Below are 24,169 nucleotides of genomic sequence, written 5' to 3'. Positions count from 1 at the left end.
GGACTAATTGAAAGGGAGCTTGCAAGACGCGGCCCTACGATCTGACACATGATGAGAAGATGAGAGAAAGGAGAGCTTTATAAGAAAAAAGGAGTTGTGTGAAACTGTGAATCGGTAGATTTTTCTTTTTTAAACCCTCTGACTCATTCAGTCTGTAGTAGCTTTTACCTGAATCTGCATGAGTCACTCTGTAGCTTAAGGTTGGGAACCAATGGCCGATCTCATGACTTTTAGGGTCAAAGGACATCACTTAAAAAAATTTTTAAAAAATGAAAATAAAGATCTGAAACTGTCAATTTTAGTTGACTTCTATAAAAGAAACTTTAAAACAAAAAGAACAGCTTTGAAGAGATGAGTCAAGTGGAATGTTTTGGTCAATTTTTGAGCATGTTATTTCTTTCTTCTGGATGTGAGCACAAATTAATTCTTTAAAATCGGAGTAGAAGCTATGTCACACTGTGTGCGAGACATATCTGTCGCTGTCAAGAAGGGATTTACTACCATAAAGAAAATGTAATTACTTGGATTTCAAATTTTAAACCGTCTTTAGTGCGGAAAAGATTTACGTTAGCGATGTTAGCTTTACTAAAAACAGTCTTCCAATATATTTCCAACAGAATGTAGCTTGAAGGTTTGCAAAAGATTCCCAACATTTCCAAATCCAGCATGTTTCACAACAGAGAAGTTGAACGTCTAAAAGGATTGAAACAGACACTTTATTAGTTGCTGAAGTCCTGCTCTCTCTCGCCTTCTCGCAGCCTAAACGAACCACAGACACATCTTAGCAGTTTATATAGCTTCTTCAACTAGTAATACGTTAGTGCTTCCCTTCCCTTATCTTCCACACTGCAGAGCGGCGTTCTCAATGCAACTTGGTAGAGTTTAAGAGTGATTTGCTCAAGATTAGGAAAAAGATCAGTTTTTGTTTGTTTTACTTTAAGGGTCAAAAGATGCAAATTTTGGGAAAACTTTGACCTGTTACCATCAATTATTTATCTTTAAGTTCTACAACTTTAGAAATGAGAACTCCATTTAAAATAATAATGTCTTTCTTGCTTTCTCACAGCCTGAATTAACATAAAACATGTCTCGACATATTTAGTTTTAAAACAGAGCTAACAATGACTTTTTTTCACTTCTTTGCACCATGGTAGGACGTTTTCAAATATCTGACTTTCCTTTCCAACAGGCCAGTTGCTGGTTAGAGCTGATCAAGCTTAAAGTTGTCCGATTTCAGTAGGCAGCAATTTTCCCGTTGCCTCTCCATTAAAGTCTAATATAGCTCCACCTGATTCTGCATGAGTCACTCTGCAGATTAAGGTTGCAAATCAATGCCTCATCTGAAGCCCTTTAGGGACAAACAGGTAGAAAAGCAAAGCAATCGGAAACATTGGTTCTGGGGACGACGGAAAAGCAGAAACGAGGAAGGATGAGTTAGACCTGCACTTGTCAGAGCTGCGCCGCAGCCTTCTCGGTTAATGTGAATCCATAACTCACTTTACCCCCTCCCCTTCCAATCCCCCCCCACCGGCACAAAATGTTCATGGGGTGGAGGGGGAGGTGTCTCTGAAACGATGCACTCATGCGGATCCGTAAACACACCTCGCTCGCTCCACCACCCTGGCGGCGCAAATTGCTCACCGGATGAAAAGCGGGAGCTACAGAAAGAAGTCAGTGGTGTCGTTACCCATCTTCGTTCTCTCCTCCTCACTGATGCACCCTCCTCCTCCTCCTCCTCCTCCTCTTCTGCTCTTCTTACTTCGGCGTGTTACGGGGGAATGACAGCAGTGCTCGTCTGACTTGTCCTCATGCTCTCTGTCTCTGTCGTCCCCTGCTCCGGTCTTAACCTGATGGGTGTCTCCCTCCCCTCCCGTCTCTCTCTCCTCCCCTCGTCCCCGGCTTGCCCAGTGGTGACATCACAGGGCAGTCTCAGGCATGCAGCCTGTTTATTCTGCAGCTTTTCCAGGAACCAGCGTCTCTCTCTCTCTCATACACACACACACGCACGCAGCACTCCCTCTCTTCACCCTTTCTACTCTTTTCGCCTTGCTCAACCCGCTCTCCCTGCTCCTAAGGCCGAGGAAATCCCTTTTTAGCCTCCTCCCCACACACTTCTCCCACTCACTTCACGCAGTTCCCATCCCAAACTCAAAATCACAACAAACGCCTCTCCCTTTTTTTTTGTTTTTTTCCCCCTCTTCTCTTGGTATTCCCGGCACAAAATTTGCCTGCATTTCCCTCCCCAAACAGATAAACAAGCAAAATGGATTCAGGGTGAAACGGAGGGGGGGGGTTTTCCCACTCCGTTCTATTCGCAGCGACACGCTTTTGTCAATCGGAGGTTTAAAAGCAGCTCAGACGGAAAGTTTTGCGCCTTCCTGTGTGACGCCCGACGAAGCTGTTGGTCTTCATAATAAACTGTGCAAAAAAAAAAAAAAAGAAGAGAGATCCCGCTTCTGATCTCTCCTGATTGTTCATCTGGGGCTTGGTCAGCATACTGTTTAAAGAAAGCACAAACTGTGTTAGGCTTAGCGACTCGCTGAGCAAACTGTGGGCCCGAAAACGTGGCCAGAAAAGTGCGATCAATCTTTCCCCATCCCGATGCGGCGGAGCTGCGAATGTAAGCTAACTTTCTCAGAGTCCTTTTTTACAAGTCAGCGCAGCCAGAATCGTTGCGGAGACAAAGCCAGGTCGAAAATAACGCTCTGAAGGGATGGTTGTGGATTTGTTTCTCTTTAAAACTGTCAGTGCTGCCTCAGAAGTAACCTGTAAAGCACAAGACGGCGCAGCATCTTTTGCATTTCTGTTGCAAAACGTCTCTCCAGGGTGGAATTGGTTGTGTTTTTCCACCCATGAGGTTAAATTTATATTATTTTACAACCTGGCAAAGATAATTTTTATTACCTTCCGTCTGCTGTCCTTTCTTTATTTTTTTTTTTTGAAACACTTTATTTGAAGGGGCGCCAACTTTGCATGATTTTGTAAATTATGATAATTGAATGCAAAGTTGGCATTTTTAATGGATTTTTAATGCAACTTTTAGAGCAACTTTGCATTAAAAGTGTCATTATTTACCGAATGACACTTCATGACAACTGTCAAACATTCATAAAGACTTGTTCATGTTCATGAGAGATGTTATGTCATGTTTATGACAGTGTCATGTCAGTCTTATGCACACCCCTTCAAATAAAGTGTTACCTTTATTTTATTTAACCACAACAGTAAGACCACATGCCAACAGATGGCCAAACCGAATCAAACAGCCGGAAATCTTATTTTGCCCAATCGACGATCAACAAGCCTTTAAACAACAACAACAAACAACAACAAACTCCACTGGCTGCGCACTGGCGGAGTTTGGGCTCTAATAGCCAAGAGAGAAGCTCCTGGGAACGTCCCGGCTGCTGCTCAGAAAAGATCCGCTTTGATACGGGCCCCCGTCGTCGCCGCGCGCTGACGTCAAGCGAGTTCCTCCGTTTACTGATGCATGTGGGATAAAGGATAATGTGAGGGGCCTTCGCTGCCAAAACCAAAACAGAGACGGCGTCTCGAGGGAGAGCCGCAGGAGCTTCCAGGGAGCCTTTGCGCAACGAAGCCAGTGTACCTGTTTGACAGCTGGGTTCGGTTTCAGTTTGACGGATCTAAATAAAGGCTATCCCTTTGATCTGCGGCCTGATTTAGCTCAGACTTGTCAGCAGAAAGCACACATTTCAGTTTTAATCGGAGCTTCCTGCCGGCGTAACCAAGATATTCTTTCTCGCTTTCATTTTGGGTCCACAATAAGACTGCGAGTGTTCTTAAAGGGCCGTTTGCTCCGGAATGTATTGATAAAACCCTATTACAAATTGTTAAAAGGGTGGTATCGTGCAAAATCAACTTTTTTTTTTTTTAGCTTTACCTCCTGTTATAATGTTAGTTCCTCATCAAAAACAGACCTGGAGTGTTGCTTTGATTCTTTAATCCTTTTATCTCCAACGAAACCATTCAGCAGTACAAAACACCTGGGAGTTACGAGGGGGGGGCTAGCCTCGCCTTTAAGGCGCAGCTCAACCTCAAAGCTACAGCTTTCAAGCTTCTGAACTTCACTCACTCCTTCAGACTAGTCAGCAGCAATTAGCAAACACCTGGTGGAACTGAACATCAGCTGAGCTCTTTATAGGAGCTACTGCTCAGTGCAAAGCTGGTAAAAAAAAAACGTTGTTGAATAGTCATGTTGTGATGACTTCCTGAAGGCGGAGCTTCTGAAAGAGCTTTTTTAAAGAGACAGAAGCCCAATGGCAAGGTGTTGAAATACAAAATTAAATTTCTTTAAAGTGATATTTGATATAGACAGCGTTTCTATAACTGGATGTAACTTTGTTGTGCTATGAAATGATACTACATGCTTGCAAAATACAATAGCACTCTCTAAAAATTGTAATAAATAGCCATGCCTGTGATCAACAAGTACTTATTAAAATGATATAATAATGAACATCTTTTCAGTCCCTTGAGGATTTTTTTGCTTGCGATCTTTTTTTTTTTTTTGCAATAAATATCACTGATTTGTGGTGCTAATTTAGAAATAATTGCAAGAAATTTTGCCATATTTGCACCTATGTTTGACGGTTAATATACCTTTTTGTTACTCGCCATATCAATCACCAATTAGGTCCATCAAAATAAACAATAAATCAATTAATCGCATGATAAATTAAAACAAGCTCAATGATTTCCATTTGCATGATGCATGTTTTTCTCTTTTCTCTCTCTCTTTCTACCAAAAACTGGATGACAAATGTCTTCCGTCTGCTGCTTTGGTGTCAGCTGGCCTCTTTTCATTTGTCGTTTCTGTTGTTTTATTTATTTCTTTTTTGGATATTTAAAATGTCTTCAAGTTCCAGTGTTAAATGTCCATTAGAATTTAAAGTTTACTAATACTTGAGAATCTGTTCTGTCATCATTAGGACATTACCATTGTAGTACTTGAAAATTGTTTCAAAAAGACGATATTATCGTTTATCGCAAATAACTTTCTTGGATAATTTATCGTCCAGCAAAATTTGCTATTATGACAGGTTTAGCTAGCATCACTAAAACCAAATGTGGAAACAACAAACTCAATTATGCATTAGTGCAACAAAAGAGTGAATTTTGGAGATGACGGAAACATAAAAATTTGAGAGACTGATTGATGTAATTTGCCAGTGTGCAGATAAAAACAACTTTGATTTAATAAAATATCACCTTGAAGGTTCTGTTTATGCATTTCTTTGGAGTCTATAGGGCCACATTAAAAGCTATGGTGGTCCAGATTTGGCCCCTGAGCCTTGAGTTTGACACACTTGATTAAAAGCATCAAAACTAAGAACTTCCACCATGACAGGAGCCGTTTCTAACCAACCATTTTGGGACGAGCGCGCAATCTCCGACTCGTCGACGCCTTAACGATTGTCAGGCGACGTCTCTGCAGCGGAGCTCTGTAGCAAGAAGGAAGGAGGCAGGAATGGGAGCAGGACCTGGAGGCGTCGGTCCCTCTCGGCCTCTGCAGCAGGGCTTTAATGGAGCGTGTCACAGCTCGCTGTCCGGGCTGACGCAGGAGGAAGAGGAGGAGGCAGAGGGCGCCACCTGAACGCACAGCGGTAAACCTGCTCTCCCTAAAGTCAGCCGCACTGGAGACGCATTCATCGCATGGGAGCTTCCTGGCAGACGGTCACGAGCTCCCAGCTGCCGCACATCCGACGTGTCTGATGCTCTTAAAACAATCTGTGCTGCTTTGTGCGAAACCCAAACTCAGGTGTTTACTTTTGACTGGTGTAACTCCCAGCAGGTGCAGCGACCGCAGCTTTGCATTCCAGAAACAGGATGCCGTTGGTCCGGACACCGGCATCCGATTACCGGACGAGTGCAACCACGAAGGCATCGGCACGTTTTTTTAAAATAATTTTAATGTCGTTGTTTTTTCTTTATAAACTATTTATTGCTTCAAAGTGTCATGGCAAGGGAGACGGCTCAACAACAATTCACTAAGTCAATGATCCTTTTCTGGACTTTTTCAGCCAAAGTATAAATGCAAAGGTTCAGTTTTAACTTATGACTTTTAAACGTGGATGGATGGATGGAAAAATTTTTCCTTCTTCTCTTCTCTATTCCTTCCCAAACCAGGAAAACTCTTCACCCTACATTTTCCCGCCTGTGTGAGATTTAAAAGAAAAAAACAAAACGCTCTCGGGTCACAACACGGAAACCTCGGCAGCTCCGTATCCAAGACAACAGCTTTCCAGAATATCCGATGAAGACGCTCCGGTGGATTTCAATATTTCATCACCCTAGCCAGAGGCGTGTAGAAAACAAGCCGGTCTACTGCTGATCCCAGAGCCCGGATTTATGAATCAGACTCTCCTCTGGCTGAAAAAAAAAAATGAAGCCCATTAGCCCCCCCCCCTTATTTTACACTAAAAGGCGACAGTGGCTGCAGGAAAAAGTCGCCTCCGTTTGTTTTGAGACCAAAAACTAAGTCAGGAACTTGCAGCAAAACACACCAGCAACCTGCACAATAGCTTGTTTTGCTGTGTATGTTGGCAGTTTTCGGCGTTCCGGATTTTCATTCAGCAAAATGGCACGGGGAGATAACCAACTGCATAAATAAAACACACGAGGAGTCTGTTGGAGGAGTTACAGCGTCGGGAAAATGGGAGATGTTTTGTTTTTTTGCACATTAATAGTGGAATCACATCCAAACACAGACATGCACACACACACACACACACAGAGGGATTAGGGATCGTCCAACCTGTTGGGATGTGGTTGAGCACCGACGTCTTGAGGACCTCGAGCGACTGCTCCTTCCCCAGGATTCCCTCTGTGGGAGAAAGAGAACATTCTGCTTCAAATATGGTCCGCAGCATCGAGACAAGGGGGGGAAGGGGGCTGGTTGCCGGCGACGACGCGACTGCTTTAAAAAAAACAAAACAAAAAAAAAACAGAGAAAACAAGGGGGGGCTTCAGGTCATCCGAACGGCTGGGAGCACGTGCCGCGGCGCCGACGCTGCTGCTGCTGCTGCAGCCTGATCCATGAGCGGCGAGGAAGAAGAAGGAAGAGGAGGGCGGAGGAGGGAGGGAGGAAGGGGTGGATGCTTTGGACCGGAGCGGAGCGCTCAGATAAGCTTCGATTCTGAGGGATGCTGAGCGCGCTCATCAGCACCCGTGTGTCGGTTTTGGTGTGTGCTTGATAGCGCTTGTGCTCAGCATAGCAAATGTGGCTAACGGCGGCGGCGGAGGAGAGAGGGATGGAGAGGACCGGGGAAGGGAGGGGAGGGGAGAGGGGAGGTAAAAATAGCTCACCCTTTTGTGTATAACAGCACATGCAGAGCACGCACGGCGCACACGCATACACACACAAAAGAGGTGTGTGTGCGCGCGCGTGTGATTGCATGCATGCTTGTCCGTGTGTGTAGGCTGTAATTATAGTGGCAACATGAAAAGGCTTTTGTAGCTGCTGAGCCCTGGGAAGACATGGCTATAAAAAGCAGAGCGACACGGAGGATGAGGATGAGGAGGAGGATGCATCAGGGATAGAGGGGAGGAAGAGGTAAGAGGAGGGGTGGAGACGGGGGGAATGGAGCAAAACAAAAAATCACAATGAAAATGGATATTTTTAGTAACCACAAGCACCTGTTTCATATGTATTCCGATCACAGACGTCTGAGGGGCGCAAACGTGCAACTACTCCTTTTGGATTGGAGGTAAAAATAAATAAATAAATAAAAAACATGTGAAACCCCCTCTGGAGGATTAAAAGAGCGGAAAACAGGCGGCTGGCCTCTCCGTCTATTTCTGGAACTCTCTCTGGAATAGCCTCGCACATACACGGGCTTAATTAGCTGCGAAGCTGGAGGATGCGTTTTCGGTGCGGATTGTGCGGCACCCTCGCACAAGCGTTTTTTTTTTTTTTGGCCTAGTTGACGCAACCCCCCCCACACACCCACACCCCCCCCAAATCCTGCAGACGCGGTGCGTCCAGAACGCACAGGTGAACCCTTCAGTACCAGTCTGGCCGGCTCTGGGTTTTTTATTTATTTATTTATTGGATTTTCTTTTGCAAAGGAAATGAGGTGCACCCGCATGCGATGACACCTGTGGCTTTGGAGTAAATCCACCCTGCTTTTATTTTTGCACAACTTGCGTCTCGCGCTCAGGCGGAGGATGGATGCGTTTGCATGCGGCTGGCTGGAGGAAGCGGATTGGCTTTCGGTGCAAACCGCGCGGTTGCAGATAAGAGCTGTTTGCACACGGATGGGAGGATCCGTTTCACGTTCTGCCAGGTTGCAGCCTCAGGCTTCAATGGATTTGATTGGACAGATTATGTGATAGAACAGAAAAATCTGAAGTATTTTTTAGTCTAGTTTCTACTGCAAATATTTTAGTCCACTTGAAAAAAAACAGCAAAAGCTTACAGGTATCTTTTCAGGAAGATAAGTTGATTTAAATCCTTAATACTGAGGAGAAAAAAAGCTAGTGAAATAATATGGCAGTGGGACTAGTGGTTTTTCATCAATACTAAGGAGTTATTAACTTCAAACAAGCTCCTGATAAGTTATTTGCAAGTTATTTTTGTCTTATGTTAAGTCTACTAACATATTAGCAGGAGAAACTAGACAAAAATACTTCGTTTTTTTTGTCAGTTTTGCAATGATGTTAAACGTTGTATCACAAGCGATTTTGTGTTTTTTTGCAATTTGCATTCGTCCCAAAAAGGTTTTCTCATCTAGACAGTTTTTGCCCATTCTTCTTTGCAAGGCAGCACTGATTGGATGCAAAGCGCACGAGAACATTAGATTTATGTCTGAACTTTGACTGGGCCGCACAAGTGTATGAATATAGTTTGCTCCAAACCAATAAACCGATCCGTTGTGGCGTTTTTGTGCTTAGCGTGGAATTGAGCATCAAGGCTTGGTGGTATAGTCGATTAATTTAGCTCCATCCATCTCATTATCAAGTGTTAACAGTTTTTCTGTCCCCTGCTAAAGAAATCATCTCCCACAGCATGACCCTGCGACCGCCATGATTCAAGGTTAGCTTCCTTGCAAACTCCCTCCCCAAAGTGTCCATAACAACGAGTCGTGCTCCTGAGCCTTCATGGTGATCTCTAACAGACCTGAAACAAAGCTGGAATATTTGGCTGCTTTTTATTGAGGAGTATTGAGCTGTGAATACAAAAAAAAAAGTTATTTAAAAACCGTGTCGCTCCACTTTGCACTACTTTGTATCGGTCTGTTTGCTGGTCAAAATCCCAGTGAAGTCCGCCGGCGTCCGCGGCCGCAGCAAAGCAAAAAACGTGGGGGACTCTCCGGGGTGCGAATAGTTTCGTAGCAGACTGAAAACAAAGCCGGAAAACAGCACAAACAAGAGAAGACGGAACCCACAACAACAAGCCCCATCAATCTTAAACGCAGCCTAGTTCTCCAGCAGCTCCCCTCCTCCTCTCTTATCTTTCTCCCACTCCTTCTCTCATTCCTCCTATCTTCTGGCTCCCAGTGGGGAAGCATTGGGAAGACGGGAAGCTAAAAATAGCCTCCGCTACCCTCGGGCGGAGAGTCAGTCATCCCAACCTAATGCAGCTACCCCCCACCCCCACACTCCGTCAAAAACATGCTTTCTTATGATGAGCAGGGAGAACAAGGGGGTGTGGGGGGACGGGACTTGACCCGGTCTCTGCTTGGCCTTGTTGAAAGAGGCCTTTGTTACGCAGCAGGAATGAGAATGAGACGTCTGTCCACGGCAGCGCAGCGTTTACAAAGAGGGACGGGGGGGAACGGAGAAAGGGAGGAAGGAAGGATGCTCCGGCCTCATTACATTCAGCGCACTTCCGTTCTGGCTGCTTCGTCCAGGGTGACTCCGGCGAGGCAAGGTGAAACCAGACAGGAACAATACGATTAATCAAACACGCCTCTCCTTGAAGAACGCTTTTCCTCTGGGGGCGCAAAACTCGCTTCCCGAGGGCACCGCCTGACGTCATGGCGACTGATAAAGGAGAATGGGTGACCCCCGCGTGAGCCTCCGCCAGTTTGCGTTCGGAAGGAAGCGACGGTCTGACCCAGGTTTCATACTGGGGAGAAAAAAACAAAACAAAAATAAAAACAAAAAACACCAGTGATGCAATTTGCCGTTTCACTGTGTCTCTCTGTGAAAGCCTGCGTTTGATATAAAGTGAAAAAGAAAAAAAAAATGTAACTGGAAATCAGTAATTACACTACAGAGGCATCTGCTGCGCGTCGGCTGCAGAGGAGAAGTTCAAGCAAAACTAGTAGAGACGCAAGCGTGCAGTTCAGATTTATGAATCTAATATGGCTGTGACATTTCAATAGGGGGGGGTTGTGTGAAATTTATAAGCACATTCATAATTTAAGCTGGCGAGAGTGTGGCGCTTTCATTTAAAAAGATGGAAATTTATGAGCTCAAGCGGGATTAGGTGAAACCCCCCTCTTAAACATCAACTTTTTAATTTGTTCATTGGAAGCCAAACATTTGCGCTGAAGTCTCCAAAATGCACCCAAACAATTTAATCTCGAGAGTTTTGTCTAAGATTTGAATTACTTTACTTATTCCCAAGCAGTTGAGGTAAAACGCAACTCAGTTATTAAGAAGTCGGACGCCATTTTCCTGCAAAGTAACGCATTTAAAAGAAAAACTACCAACTGCGAGGTTGCAAATGTTAAAATAAATTGATGTATTTGCAGTATATTTCCCTTATTGGCACAAAAACCATGGAGAATTCCAGTTTCATCTGTCCCAGCTAATTGATAACAGTGCCAATTATTATAAAAAAGCCTTAAATTAGCATAAAAATTGCTCATATTTCTCCTTTTAAGATATTCCACAGTCACAACTATTGCCTCGGTGTCTTATGTGATTTAAATTAATATATTTTGTTTGGTATTTTTGCCAATTGTTCTCATAAATGTCAGCAATTAAGGGGAACGGCGACCAAGACATCCAATAGGCAGATTTCCCATCTGATATCTGCAATTATGTGCAGACCTTCAATTTAAGGAAAGGATATTTTAACTGATAAGCTTTGTTTTATATACTTAAAGAAAGGCAAAAATGTTCAAGGAAATAAGATTTGGTTTGTTTGAGTTGAACATCTTAACAGTTTTCTTTGAATGTTGTTGTGAAATATATCCAAAAATGGAAATTGTACAAATGTTTTTAAAGGATGCAAGATATTACTTCAGATTTTTACTTTAATCTCATACCTTAAAACTTAGTGAAACGCAAAGGAGGGTCTGATTGCCTCCAGATTATTTTGGTTGTTTTTAAACAGCTGTTTATTTGCAGAGCTGATAAAGTCACTAGAAACCCAACTTTACTACTGTAGAAGCTTTTCTTTAAATCTTTTAATCAAATGATTGGAAATTAATTTTAAAAAAAACCTAGCTAGCTTTTTCTAGTCTTATTCTGAAAAATCTCTTACTTCTTCCACTTCTTAAAAATAGCAATCACAGTTTGTGATTGATATATAAATCACAAACTGTGTTTTCAAAGCAACGGCTTTTTTTTTTTATTCATCATCTCGTTTTTGTCTGCAGAGCACCTCGTATAAATAGCTCATATTTGCTCAGTTGATTTTCTAATGAGCATCCGAGATAATACCACAAATGGTTGCTAGGAGACCTGTGATGCAACTGCAAAAAAACTCACTGTAGCTGGGCCTAATGCCTTACAACAACAAACGCCCACGCTATCGCAGTTGCTCATAGTGGCCCTGCACCTACTATCCACTCAGAGTAACAGGTGCAACATTTAATATCCGTCTCAACTTTCGCTTTTTTTTCTCTCTCTCTTTTCCCTCCGCCGTCCCCGGTTTTCTACTAAAGATCATCTTTAATCTGCTTGCGTAACTTCAGCATCTGCCTGCTGGACGGGGCAGACGTTCGTACTTTGCGTCCACCGCTGCATGCAGCACCATGTCAAAAGGCACGGGGAAGGGGTTCCGGGGAAGCGGTGTAAACTATAATTGCCGCCGACAGCTCGCTGGCAGAACACAGTGTGTCCCGTTTCTCGGCTGGGTCGAGACAAAAGACACGGGGACAAAGGACGCGTCCTGCTGCTTTCATTAGCTCATGTTCACTCTCTGCTGTCTTTGTCCCGACACCAATTAAAAACAAGGCTTTTCTAATGATTTAAGGTTGAAATGCCATGATTAGGTGTTTGTTTTTGGGAGGCGGGGTGGGGGTAGGAGGCCGTGTCTCACTTGCACAAGGACAAAGTGGGGCTTGTGCACGCCGTTTGGACAAGAGACCCCCTGGGTTTGTCCTCTGATGGACGCTTGATCGTGTTCAGCCAAGTCGGTGGCACATGGGAGGACGGAGCGGACAAACTGTCTGACTGGCTGGAAACTCCTCTCTCTGGGAGAGAGAGGGAGTGAGAGAGAGGGTGCGGCATTGTGGGAACACGCCGCAGAGTATTTTGCAACCATTTTTTTTTTTTTTTTTTGTAATTTGGCTTTTAAGAGACAGAAACAACATGTCTCCACAAGTGAACAAGCTGAGAAACGTGATAGTCAGGGTAGAAATTACCCACCGCGAGGCGTGTGCACCTACCACGGCGGCGGCTACCACACACCGAAACAAAAAAAAAGGCCAGAGTTTGTGTCATGCATGCCCTCGTCCTCCGTTTTTAGCAGCAAAGCGCTCGATGAAGGGGAGAATCAACACGATGGGGGCTGGGGGGTGGGGGGGAGAGGAGGAGAGGGAAGAGAACCAAAAATAATGATTGTTTTGTGCACCACATGCGCACGTGCTCATATCTGGTGTGCATGCTGCTAAAAATAGACTCAGGGATAAGCCGGGCCCTTTTTATTGCAGTGAAAGCTTTTAACCCGTTCGGCCCCGGATTCCGCCGGCCTGATGTGTGATCGCACGCAGCTGCAGGAGGGGATGAAGAGCGGGGTGGGGGGTGTGGGGGGAGGGGTCAGTGAAAGGTGCCAAAGTGGAAAAAAAGGGATGAGAGAACCGTTGTTTTTAAAGGAAAAAAAAAACATACAAAAATTCCATCTAACTTTCCATTTCTCGAAACGTTTCCTCATTTTTGCAGTAAATTTTTGTGATAGACCAACAAAAAGTTGTGCTTTATTGTGGTTATCCTAGGTACGATGACAAATATTACAACAATGTTGTCGTTTTGAGACATTATCTTTAAGTAATATTCTGATAATGACATAAGTTTGCCCTCTCAAAAAACAATAAACTTTTATTTTGTTACAGAACACTACGCACCAGAACTGGAAGATATGCTTAGGGTTGGAGTGGAACAGAGCTCTGAGAGATGTTGTATCATTTTATTTTAGTGTATTGTAAAGGACGTTTTACTCATAATAACACACTACCCTGTGTTGGTCTACCACATAAAATCCTATCAAAACACACCGATGTTTGTGTTTGTAGTGTGAAAAAATGTGATAAAGTGGGTGTGAATACTTTTGCAAGATGCTGTCGCTGTGGAAAAGCTCTCATCCTCCAGCCTCAGACCGTTCTCTAAATCTCCGCACCGCTACCTAATAGTATCTGGCAGGTGTAATAAAAAGCAAATCCATAATATAGATGTATAGCCATCTGGAGATCTGTGTGCATACTGTATTGCGATGTTTGTCAAAGATGTGAGTAAGATCCAAAAACAGTACCGATGATGGATAGAAAGAGGGGGGGGAAAGAGAGAGAGAGAGAAAAATGTGGCATCAAATTATTCTTGAGAGATTAGGGAGTGAAGCAGCTGGCTGCCAAAAACGACAATATAATACTTTTCAAATAAAAATGAAAGCTAATAAATCTTTCTATCCCCCCCGCCACAGCGAGACGGCATCATCCAAGATTGCCAGGCTCCGGCGTTTCGGTTTGGGAGTTTTATTAGCGCGTGCCCTGATAAACCTACAAGATTAACATTTGGTCACGACAGTAATTACATGGAAATTATTAAGACACGCCTCGTCTTTCTTTAACAAGTGTATAAAGGGAGACCCGTAAGGTGAGCCGCGGCGCTTCCCTCGGGTCGGCGCTTCCTCACCAGGAGGGAAAAATCCCCCCACGCAAGGGTAAGAGCCTGCGTTAGTGTCGCCGGTTTGCCTGGAAGACGGTTTTACGTCAGCAGCGGTCCCTCTGCGTTTCTGAGAAAAGTCCCCGCTGACCAAATGGTAAGAGTTGTCTAACAGTTGCACACACACCAGGAAGCTGCTTAATTATCTTATCCCAATTAACTGACGAGACCAACTTTTACAGCCGCTGAAAGCTTGTTTCACTCCTTCAGTCCGTTTCCTTGGTTTTCCCTTCTCCTCTTCCCCCAACAGTCACCAATTACTACACCTCTTCTACCTTTTTGTGATTTCTATTCTCGGCATAAACAGCAGAAATGCTCCCCGACTTTGTTCTCGGTCAGACGCATGTGCTGCAGGTTGTCCCTGGTCTTGCCACAGCAGGTTTCGGTCTCTGTGTTGTCAGGCCTGGATTCCTGTTATTTTTAACAGCCTGCCTCCAGGGGTGTTTGCTTTGGTTCAAATTAAATGAAAGTTTATTCATTACGCCGCCTCCCTGCCTCCTGCCTGTCAGCCGGCGCTCGGCTCCACGTCACATCGGTGAAATCTGAGCATGTGAGAAATAATGATAATAGTAAAAAAAGAAAAACTATATTTCCTTACTCATAAGGAGCAAACATGCATATAAAACAGGTTTTACGTGTAAATCTTACAGTTTAAGTGCAAACTTTATGGATTAAGAGGACCGAAAATGTTGCTGTAAATCAAACTTTCTTCAGCCAAGTACTTAATTAGGCTTGTTTACTGATCTGCAGCAGACTATTTATTTTACCAATGAGTGCGGTAAGGTGGAGGGTGTTGCCAACATTGGTTTCAAAACAGCGGGTCATAAAAAAAGAGAGGGGGGGAGCAATTATTTTATTGCCCTTATAGAGGGAAAATAATCCTACACAGTTCACCGCCAGCTTGAGATTTGAAGAGAAAGCTCTCAGTCGCTGCCATGTCAACGGAAGAACTTTAAAGTGCAGGAGCAGTAAAAAAAAAAAGAAGTGATTTTACAATCATTAATGCTGTGCTACTAGACACTCTATTGGCTGGTGCCTCCAAGCTGCTTTTCTCATCTTTTATTTGGGATAATTACTTGGGATTTAATGTAAAACAACCAATGTATAAGCATATTTGCAAAGAACACTTATGGACACTACATAAATAACTGATGTATAAATGTTGGTACCACGAGTACTGGTGAACATAGCATGGCTGTGAGTCATCTGAGGTCCTGAAATGATAGATTTCATCAATCTAGGAGTTCAAAAGTTAAAATCATCCAGACAGCAGAGAGAGAAAGAGTTGTTTTTTCTTTTTACTGCTTTGATCAGAGCTGGGCAGCGTACCCAAAAGTACTCAAATAAGAGCAGACATACTTTGTAATAAAATCATTACAATTATTACATTATTGCGTTGTAAAAAGTACAGCGCAATAAAAATACTCCTAAAACTAAATTTTCAACAACAAAAAAGTTACTCAAGTAAATGTTACTAATTACTTCCCAACTCTTGCTTTAATGCTTGCAAACTACTCAACATTCAAACTACTGTGCTAACAATAGTGAGACTTCAACCCTGACTGTTGCATTGCAAATGAAAACATTGTCTTACCAAAGCTGGTTTGGTGGAGTTAAAACTAGAGAATTACATCAAACCAGAGTCTGAAGGTATCGCCTGTGCTATAAAGCAAGCAGCTTTTCTAAGCTGTAAATATGTAAGTTGCTTAAAATGTCTAAACCCAAGAGAGAACAATTTAATCTCGGCTGGCACTAAATCATCTGGTGCTCCTTGTTAATGTTTATTTTAGACCACTGTATATTCCTGGCTGATTTGTGTTGTTGCTATATAAACCTAGAAACTGGTACTTGTAACCTAGATACAGCAGAGCCTTCGAGGAAAGGAGCACTGTGTCAAGTTCGCCAGTTCAGAGCCGTAAATGGCACTCACGCCCACGCAGGCCCGAGCACAATAAAGCGGTAAAAAATCTAATCTGAACGCGGTTTATGTCCCGCTGCAGCTTGATAACGTTCGAGGAACGCATTAATCTTTAATTTTCTTCCCTTCCCTCTCCCCGCCCACACCCCCCACATGCAAAGATTTAAAGTTCAACCCTTCCATTCACAAATACGGTCCATGGGAGCTACTTAGCAGCTACTCACAGGCCTCACGCTGAGTGTGTGACTCATACGCGGGCCCAGCTTGTACTCCAGCGGTACACCATGCAGCCTTTCCTGGAAAGCCAGCTCACTTCTGACTAAAGCAAATCACTGGCAGCTAATGGCATCACCTTCCCTCTTTAGTGGAGCTGCTCTGACACCTGAGGGTTGCTCTCTTTGAATCCTGATTTTCATGTTAGCTCGCTTTTGCATGCATCGTTTTCACAATCAAAATGTGTGGTGGAGCTGCTTTTTCTTCCATGTTTTTCGTTTTTTTTTTTTGCTAATACCCCACCTGGCAGAATCTCCATTTCGTCTGCGCTGCAGAAATTTACATCTACTATTTGTGGTTTGCTCTGCATAGCAAACAAATATTGCAAAGACTCTTTCCTTGTGGAGACGGGGCCAAAAACGACGGCTGCCAACAGGAACTGATAAGTCTGGGAATGAGAGGAAACACCTACAGATGTAACTAGAGTTCAGTCGATTCTTAGTAAAGAACAATGAACAGCAAAAGAAACAGTTAAAAGTGTAACTGAGTCATAATCCGGTCAATCATTAACAACCAACTCAGACACACTCACTTTTTCAACTGTAAACGTAAGCTCCTGTTTGAGGAACGAGTCCAGTTCAACCTCACTCAGCAATATTGTGCCAGCTGGAAGGAGACGGTCATCATACACAGTGAAATAAGGCTTGTACAGTTATGGAAGGCCGCTCGGTGAAGAAGAAGCCACTGCTCCAAAAGAAACATCAAACACCAGATTACAGCTTTCTAGTGAACGCAGGGACAGAGGCTTTTCTGTTTGGAGAAGTTCTGGGGTCTAACGGCGCTAAAACATGGTGTTTGACTGTTCAAGCCTGAGAACATCATTCCTATAAGTGGCAGCATTATTTTGTTTCTGCAGCTTTTTTAAAGACCATTAAGACCATTGTGAATGAAATGTAAGGCCTGTAAAATTATACAAATATACAATAGATAATTGTAAATATATAAATCATAAGGGTTGGCAACAGTAGTGAGTCAAGGGTTAAACCAAACATCGTCCAGCCAAATGCAGATGAATTTCCACTTACCCATGATGGATGTAAAAAAGCTTGCTTTGCCCTTGATAACTAGGTAGCAAGGGTAAAGCAGGGTAAAGCTGGCTGGCTTGCAAATTTTACCCTTGTAATCTAAAAGAGCTAGCTAGATAGCTCTTTTAGAAGCAGGGCAAAGCTCGCTAGCTAGTGAGTTTTACCCTTTGCTGGGGTGAAAGAACTAGCTATGTAGCAAGGGTAAAGCAGGGTAAAGCTAGTTAGCTAGCAAGTTTTACCCTTTGCTAGCAAGAGTTTATTCGCTGGTAGCCGCCACTGCCTCGAGTCACAGAACAAAGTGAATTTAAGACCTATGAGTAACGTATAGCTAAATTTATTTATTTTTTTATTAATTTAAAACGTTTTAAGGATGAATGGACACTTTCTTGTAGGAATACTGCTACAGAAGAAACTGCACTCTTGAAAAATATAGATGGTGTTACAAAGAATAAAAATATTGAAGCAAAAATCTCTCAGAAGTTGAAGCTCAAATGACCCAACACATATGGGCAATTTAGTTGCTAAGTCTTTTGTGTTTGTCAACATCTGGTTACAAGCATTTTTGGGGGGTCATTTATCTGTCACAGGTTTATGCTCCAAATATAGCCTTTAGCTACTGCAATTCATCTTCAGCATGACATTTATCTAAACACTGATGTATACTTAGCATGTAAAACAAATGTCGTAGGCTAATATAAACAAAATATGTCTGTATACAGAGAAATCACTGCTTTATAAACACTGCAGGCCAACTAAAAGGTCTTATCGGCCTGACCCACTTTGTTCCCAGAAACGGTAACGCGACAAAACGTTTTACATTTCCCTTTTCTGGGAAAACGATTTATGGTAAATGATATTTAATCTAAATATCCCAACGCTTTTGTAATAAAGAAAATGAGTAAGTCCTGGTTAAAAAAAAAAAAAAGAAGTGCCCTGCAGTAAGCTCATTTACAGATTACAGAAACGGCACATAAGCAGGCAGGCACGCTCAGAAACATCCAACAGAAAATGCAGCTAAAAGAGGGGAGGGATCAACACACACACGCAAACTCAAAGGGATTTAGGACGAGTTGTCAGTGTTCCTACAGATTTTCAATGTAGAAATTCCACTTTTCCAGATTCAACTTTCTAAAGGGTGGAAGAATGGAAGAACAAAAACAGAAAGAAGGAAGAAAAGACAAGAGCAAGCAGCAGTACACATAATTTTCCCACTCTTCTCTTTTCCCCATTCTTCTCCAGACTGGGAAAATCCTGAAATCAAAGTCCAGGTCTTTCCAGACTTCCCCGTTTCTGTGGATGAACGTGACCACAAAGTCTGATGTGTTCCTCTCTAAACACAGCGGACTGCTTACCCTGCGCTCCCTACTGTCTCACAACATCCCCGCCGCCGAAAAAGTAAGATATGGAAGACGCCTGACAAGTGCCTGGAGGTCACACTGTTGCACATTTCTCTGTCTTTGGATGTCTCCTGGCTGCCTCCTTTCGTCTCCCTGTGTGTGCACCAACATCCAACAAGTGCGTCTCCGAGCTGTCACTCAAAACGAGACAAGCAACACCTCAGATCGACGCCCACGCCTTGGCAGCTCTCAGAGGACCCGGATCGTCTCCTCCGGAGGCTTTTCGAACACGGCTGAGAGAAATATGAATCACCTCAACCCCCCCGCCCTGTGCACGTCTCCCCGGCCGCCGACGAAAGGATCGTTTTTGTTTTAGTCGGAGGTGAGCGAGCAAAGGGTTGGCAGGTGGATCCTGGATGCTGGGGAAGCAAAACTGTGGAGATAAGGCGTCGCGGAAGGCCAGCGTGGGAAATTAGAAGAGAGCTAAACGTTGTGTTTTGACAGCGCGCGGGGTCGTTTTCGCTTTTTTCTGTCAGCTGCCACGGTTCCAGGGCCGAGCTGAAGAGCGAAGCTTCCTGACCCGTCTTCACGGCAGGACGCCGATTCAAATTTCACTTTTTCTGTTCTCTCTTTTTTTCTTTTTTTTTTTACAGACATCGCATGAAGGGGAGGTGTTATTTCAGAGCATTTTGGACAAAAAAGCGAGAGCTGCAAGGGAACACGACAGAGGGGGTTTATTTTAAAAAGACGAGGTTTTTCTTACAGTTTTTTTTTGTTACTTGGCGAGGCCTAGGGGTCTAATGTTACCTGTATTATTAGAGATGTAGGAACGAGACGCCTACAAACAAGAGATTTCATTTCACTTTCGGGCTTTAAAGGCCTTCCCGAGCGTGACTTTAATCAGAAAAGAAAATGCAGATTAAGATAAAACTGAGAGTATCTATGTAGAATAAGCTAATTATGATAAAAACATCTTCTTCCTCCTTTGTTAAATCAGGAAATTATTCATGTGGCATATTTTTAGGGAAGATTAATTACTGCCAGACTGATAGAACTTGTCTGACAGCATGTGAACAGGAACACTTAACGCTCTGATCTAAAGAAATTCAGGAACAAATGAACAGTCTAAATGACGATTCAACATAAACTTTATAGAAACTGTTTAAAGGAGAAACACGTGACAAAGTGATTCATTCTGTGATTTTTTTAACATTTTAAATGGGTTCAAAACGATTCATTGGATTAATCGCGATAAATCAATTATTTAAATAATCAGCAACTAAATTAGTAACTGATTAATCGTGAACTGGAGTGCAGAGATTCATAAAAAGAAAATTTGCTGAAAGAACACACTCAGAGCTGTAGTTAAACCTACTCTATGAAAAATTATACATTTCGCACTGAAGATGAAAAATATATTTGTTTGTAAATATGTCCTACCCAGAATTCCTCAAGCAGCATAACAAAGTAATGATTAGTTTTATTTTTTTTTAAAGAATTTGTTTATCAACTTTTAATGTATTTCTAATACTGCATTTAAAAAGGGTTAAGTGGTTAAATGAAAAATCTGTAGAATTTCTTAATCCGATTAATCAATTAATCGTCAGAATAAATGATTTCAGGAATAATTGTCAGATGCTGCCATAACAGCATTTAAAAAATAACTATGATTTTGCTATTAAAGCACATAAATATGTGTAAAAAAAAAACCCCAAACAGTTTAGTACACCTGTGCTGACATGGATCCAGATAATCTGCCACATGCTGCACATATTAAACCTCGCTGGCAAACTGGCCGGTCTACAGGGAAAACATTTCACTCTCCAAGCTAACCGAACTGGTCCCAGTCGGTTCCTGCACACTTAAACAGAGCTCCAATGAGAGGAACTGATGCAACACTACTGTAACCGTGGACCAGCGCAGCGTTTCTGAGACGTGTCGCAGGAATTTTAAACATCAGCATCCTGATACTTTCCCTGCTGCCGAGTGCACATTTACTTACTGTCACTCCTCAGCTGTAAACCATAACATGTATTAGCAATGAATGCCTCAAAATATTGACTAGTATTTGAAAATGTGATCATTTGCAACACAGCGTCAAGTATTTCATCATCTCAGGTTGTTTGCGTTTCACCTTAAGAATACATTAGTTGGTCGCAGGTGAAGTCGTCGAGGTGAGTTTTTCTGTTTCCGCGGTGCGTTCAGGGGATGTTGGAACGCCGCGGGCGCTCACATCCCTCCAGGGAGACTTGACGGTTGCCTCGGTTGTGCTATTTAAACTGCACACGCTCCCAGGTGTGCAAAGCCGACACGCTGGACACCGCGTCAGGTGGTGCGGCAGCCGGCGAAAACCTCTTCGTCTGCCAGCGGGTCACGGAATCGTTCATCAGCTCACTAAAACGCGAGCCAAAGCTGCTGAACGGAAGCTTCATTAGCCTGCCAGGGAGTAAAGGAAGAGCCTCGCCTAATGAGACGATGCTGTGGACCTTCTATCACACTCCGGAGCTCATTCATATTGAATTGAGCCTATTAGCCGCCATAAGACCGGATTAAAATGTTTTATTGCGTTTTAGTGAGCGGCGATCTGTTTCTACCCGTAATCAAAACGTGGCGTTCAGCAGCGTGGCAGCCAAGTGCTCGTTACTCGATGTGCGATGGTTAACATTTAATCAGGGGGCTCAGAGGACCCCCATCAAATGTTAACCTACCCGAGAAGCGAGAGGCTTTTATTAACTCTGTTTTAATATATAGAGTCTCCTGCAAAAGTATTCCTACCCTCCATAAGAGTGAAACATGGCGGTGGCAGTATCATGCCGTGTGGATGATTTTCTTCATCGGGGACAGAAAATGTGATCAGAACTGATGGGAAGGTAACACTGGACATTAGAAGAATAAAAAAATAATAATTTCACATAAGAATCAAGATTCTCATTTGCTGTGATTCAGAATTGATGTAAAAATTCCCAAAATTAATTTGAAAAAAGTAAAAAAAGAAGTCAAAATTTTCTAACTATACGGGACGCCGCTGTGCAGTTGGTATGGGAACGTACGCAAACGCGGAAGACACCAAAACAAAGAGCAGAGTACAAAAATGAAAAAGGGAAAGAGACACGACTGAACCTGTCGTCGTTGAAGATAAAAATACGGACTTGTTTTGGTTTCCACCAAATGCTCGGTTTGTAAAATGAAAATTGAGCACCCCCGTAATATTTCTCGCTAAGACAGCCTCAACAAGAGAGTAAAAGAAAGGTGGCCAAAACAACCAAAACGGCACGAACATGATGCGACTTGGAACAACCCGAACCCATTTGTCATTCTGTTTCGCAAAGCAGACCAGAGTGGATCACGAGGATTCTTTACACACCTGCAGATTGAAGGAGAAATCATATGGTTCAAATTTAAAATCGATTATCAATCACTCCCGTCCTGCTGGGAGTCGTTTTTGTCTTGTGTCAAAATATTGTAATTGTCAGTGGGTTTGATTTCCAAAGCATTGCATTTCATTCTATTTACCACTTGACGGCACTAAATGCAGCCAGAGCTACAACAGAATGGCCTAGTCAAAGCCCAGACTTAGATCTACATGAGAATCTAGTGAAAGACTTTAAAAATTATGTTCACAGATGCTCTCCATCTGGTCAGGTTGAGCTTGAGCTGTTTCTGGAAGAAGAATGGGCAAATATTTCCGCTCATGCATATTTAATCTAATAAAAAGTATATTTAAATTTGAGATGAGATGGTGTGGGGGGTTACATTATATGTTAAAAACAATAAGGTTAACAATAAAAAAAACTTTTAAAAATGTCGTAAAAAAAAATCACCAAAAGAACTGAAAAGTCTTACCTTGGTGGCTGTTTGATGTCATCTCTGTCAGGTTGGTTCCCACACAGTTCACCGAATCGAGCAGCCGGCTCGTTGTGTTTATGTGTGTGTGTGTGTTTGTGTGCTGCAGAACAGATGTGAACGTGCGTGTGTGTGTGTGTGTGTGTGTATGTAATGCAAGTATTATTCACAGGGAGGCCGTTATCCTGCCAAAACTAAGGGCGTCTGGGAGTGTCCGCTTAAATGCAAGCTCGGGCTGATCCAACGCTCCGGACGGTCGAACAGGAAACTGGAAGCAGGCGTCCAGCAGCGGCAGCAGCCAATCTCCATTAGCCTAATGATGTGGCTACTGCACTTAAAGAGGCAGCGCGCTGTCTAGCATCGGCATCAACCTAGGAGACGGGACAGAAAGGACAGCGTCGTTAAAGCTTCTTTAAAAACAGTCGGAACTTTCCTGCTGTAAACAGAAGGAATCGGCGGCGAACATTCTCCGTTTTCCGTCGGGTTATTTTCGTAAAATCTGCATCAAACGCGAAGCCTCTGCTGATTTAGAGGAGAGTTAAAGGAGAGGAAGAGTTTGGTTATGCTTACTGATTGAAAAATGTTTCCTAAAATATTCAGAGCAAAATGGCAAGAAAGTGTGAAAGGGGGGAAAAGGCATAATGTGGCACTTTTCTGCTGATCAAATTGAACCTTTACTTCTCAACGTGAGTTTTAAAAAAGTAGAAAATGTGACTCTGGGTCATTTTGCCCCTTCACCAATTTGTACCTCTCACTCATGTAACACCAAGTCAGTTTGTTTCTCTTTTTAGTTAAACACTTTGAAGAATTATGGAGAATTATGGAGCTATATATATATATATATATATATATATATATATATATATATATATATATATATATATATATAAAATATATATACAAACACACAAAATAAATATATATATATATATATATATATATATATATATATATATATATATATATATATATATATATATATATATATATATATATATATATATATACATTTGTTTTTAAAAACAATATATATTTGTTTTTAAATCCATCCAGTTGATGGAACTGTATGCTTACATTTTTAAGACATAAAGTTTTACGCTACGCCTTCTGTCCACCGATTTGGGTTCTGATCCTCATTTTTACCAGTTTGCGCTAATGAATCTGCGCAGGAGACTCCAAGTAAATTATTTAAAGTTGGGAAAAGCAATGGTGACCGAGTGAGGAAAAAGGGGCAATTCCTGCTGTTTTATTCAAGGTAGGAAGAAGAACAAAGTTCTTTCTGACCACAACATTTCATACTTCATAAAAAGTCCTTATAAGACACCACAATGATGTATTTGTAAGTAACAGTTGTTGAAAGCCACACAAGAAAAAGTTCCTTATAAATATTTTTGAGGAAGTTTTTTTTGGTCAAACAGATGCAGTTCACCAGAATTTCTTTGGGTACAAAATAACCCAAATTGCAACTATTATCCACAAAAGGTGACTTTTTTTATTTTGGAAAGGGTTTTGCTTTGTTGTTATTGATAATAAATACTTGTACTTTAATGTTCTTTGGGAGGTAGCGGGGATGGGGGTAACCTGAATGCCTTGAGCCCAAAGCTTAAGTGTCAGATGTAATCAGTGGTTAACCCTGAAGCACCACAGATAGAAGGGGTAGATCTGGCCTGGGGGGAGGTTGGTGTGGAGGTGGGAGA

At 42.6% G+C, this 24,169-nt stretch overlaps 1 protein-coding gene across 6 annotated transcripts in view; it reads right to left on the bottom strand.

Moving 5' to 3' along the window:
• LOC103474702 (histone deacetylase 4-like) overlaps positions 1–24,169 on the bottom strand; it is a 61,863-nt gene that overhangs the window by 34,510 nt on the left and 3,184 nt on the right. For 2 of the 6 annotated variants that reach the window (XM_017310946.2, XM_017310944.2), the window contains exons 2-3: positions 22,473–22,843; positions 6,776–6,844 (exon numbers count right to left, since the gene is read on the bottom strand). In XM_017310946.2, coding sequence (XP_017166435.2) covers positions 6,776–6,844; positions 22,473–22,494 — 91 coding nt within the window. In that variant the 5' untranslated portion in view covers positions 22,495–22,843. Of the gene's footprint in view, positions 1–1,641; positions 2,150–6,775; positions 7,276–22,472; positions 22,844–24,169 lie in introns of those variants that run through there. The other 4 variants (XM_017310938.2, XM_008425848.3, XM_081616030.1 and 1 more) reach the window with 4 other exon arrangements.

The sequence above is a fragment of the Poecilia reticulata genome, chromosome 2 (assembly GCF_904066995.2).
Source record: "Poecilia reticulata chromosome 2, P_reticulata-male-v2, whole genome shotgun sequence".
Taxonomy (NCBI): Eukaryota; Metazoa; Chordata; class Actinopteri; order Cyprinodontiformes; family Poeciliidae; genus Poecilia; species Poecilia reticulata.
The sequence above is the reverse complement of the archived record's forward strand: the minus strand, read 5'-3'. Positions and strand labels throughout refer to the sequence as shown.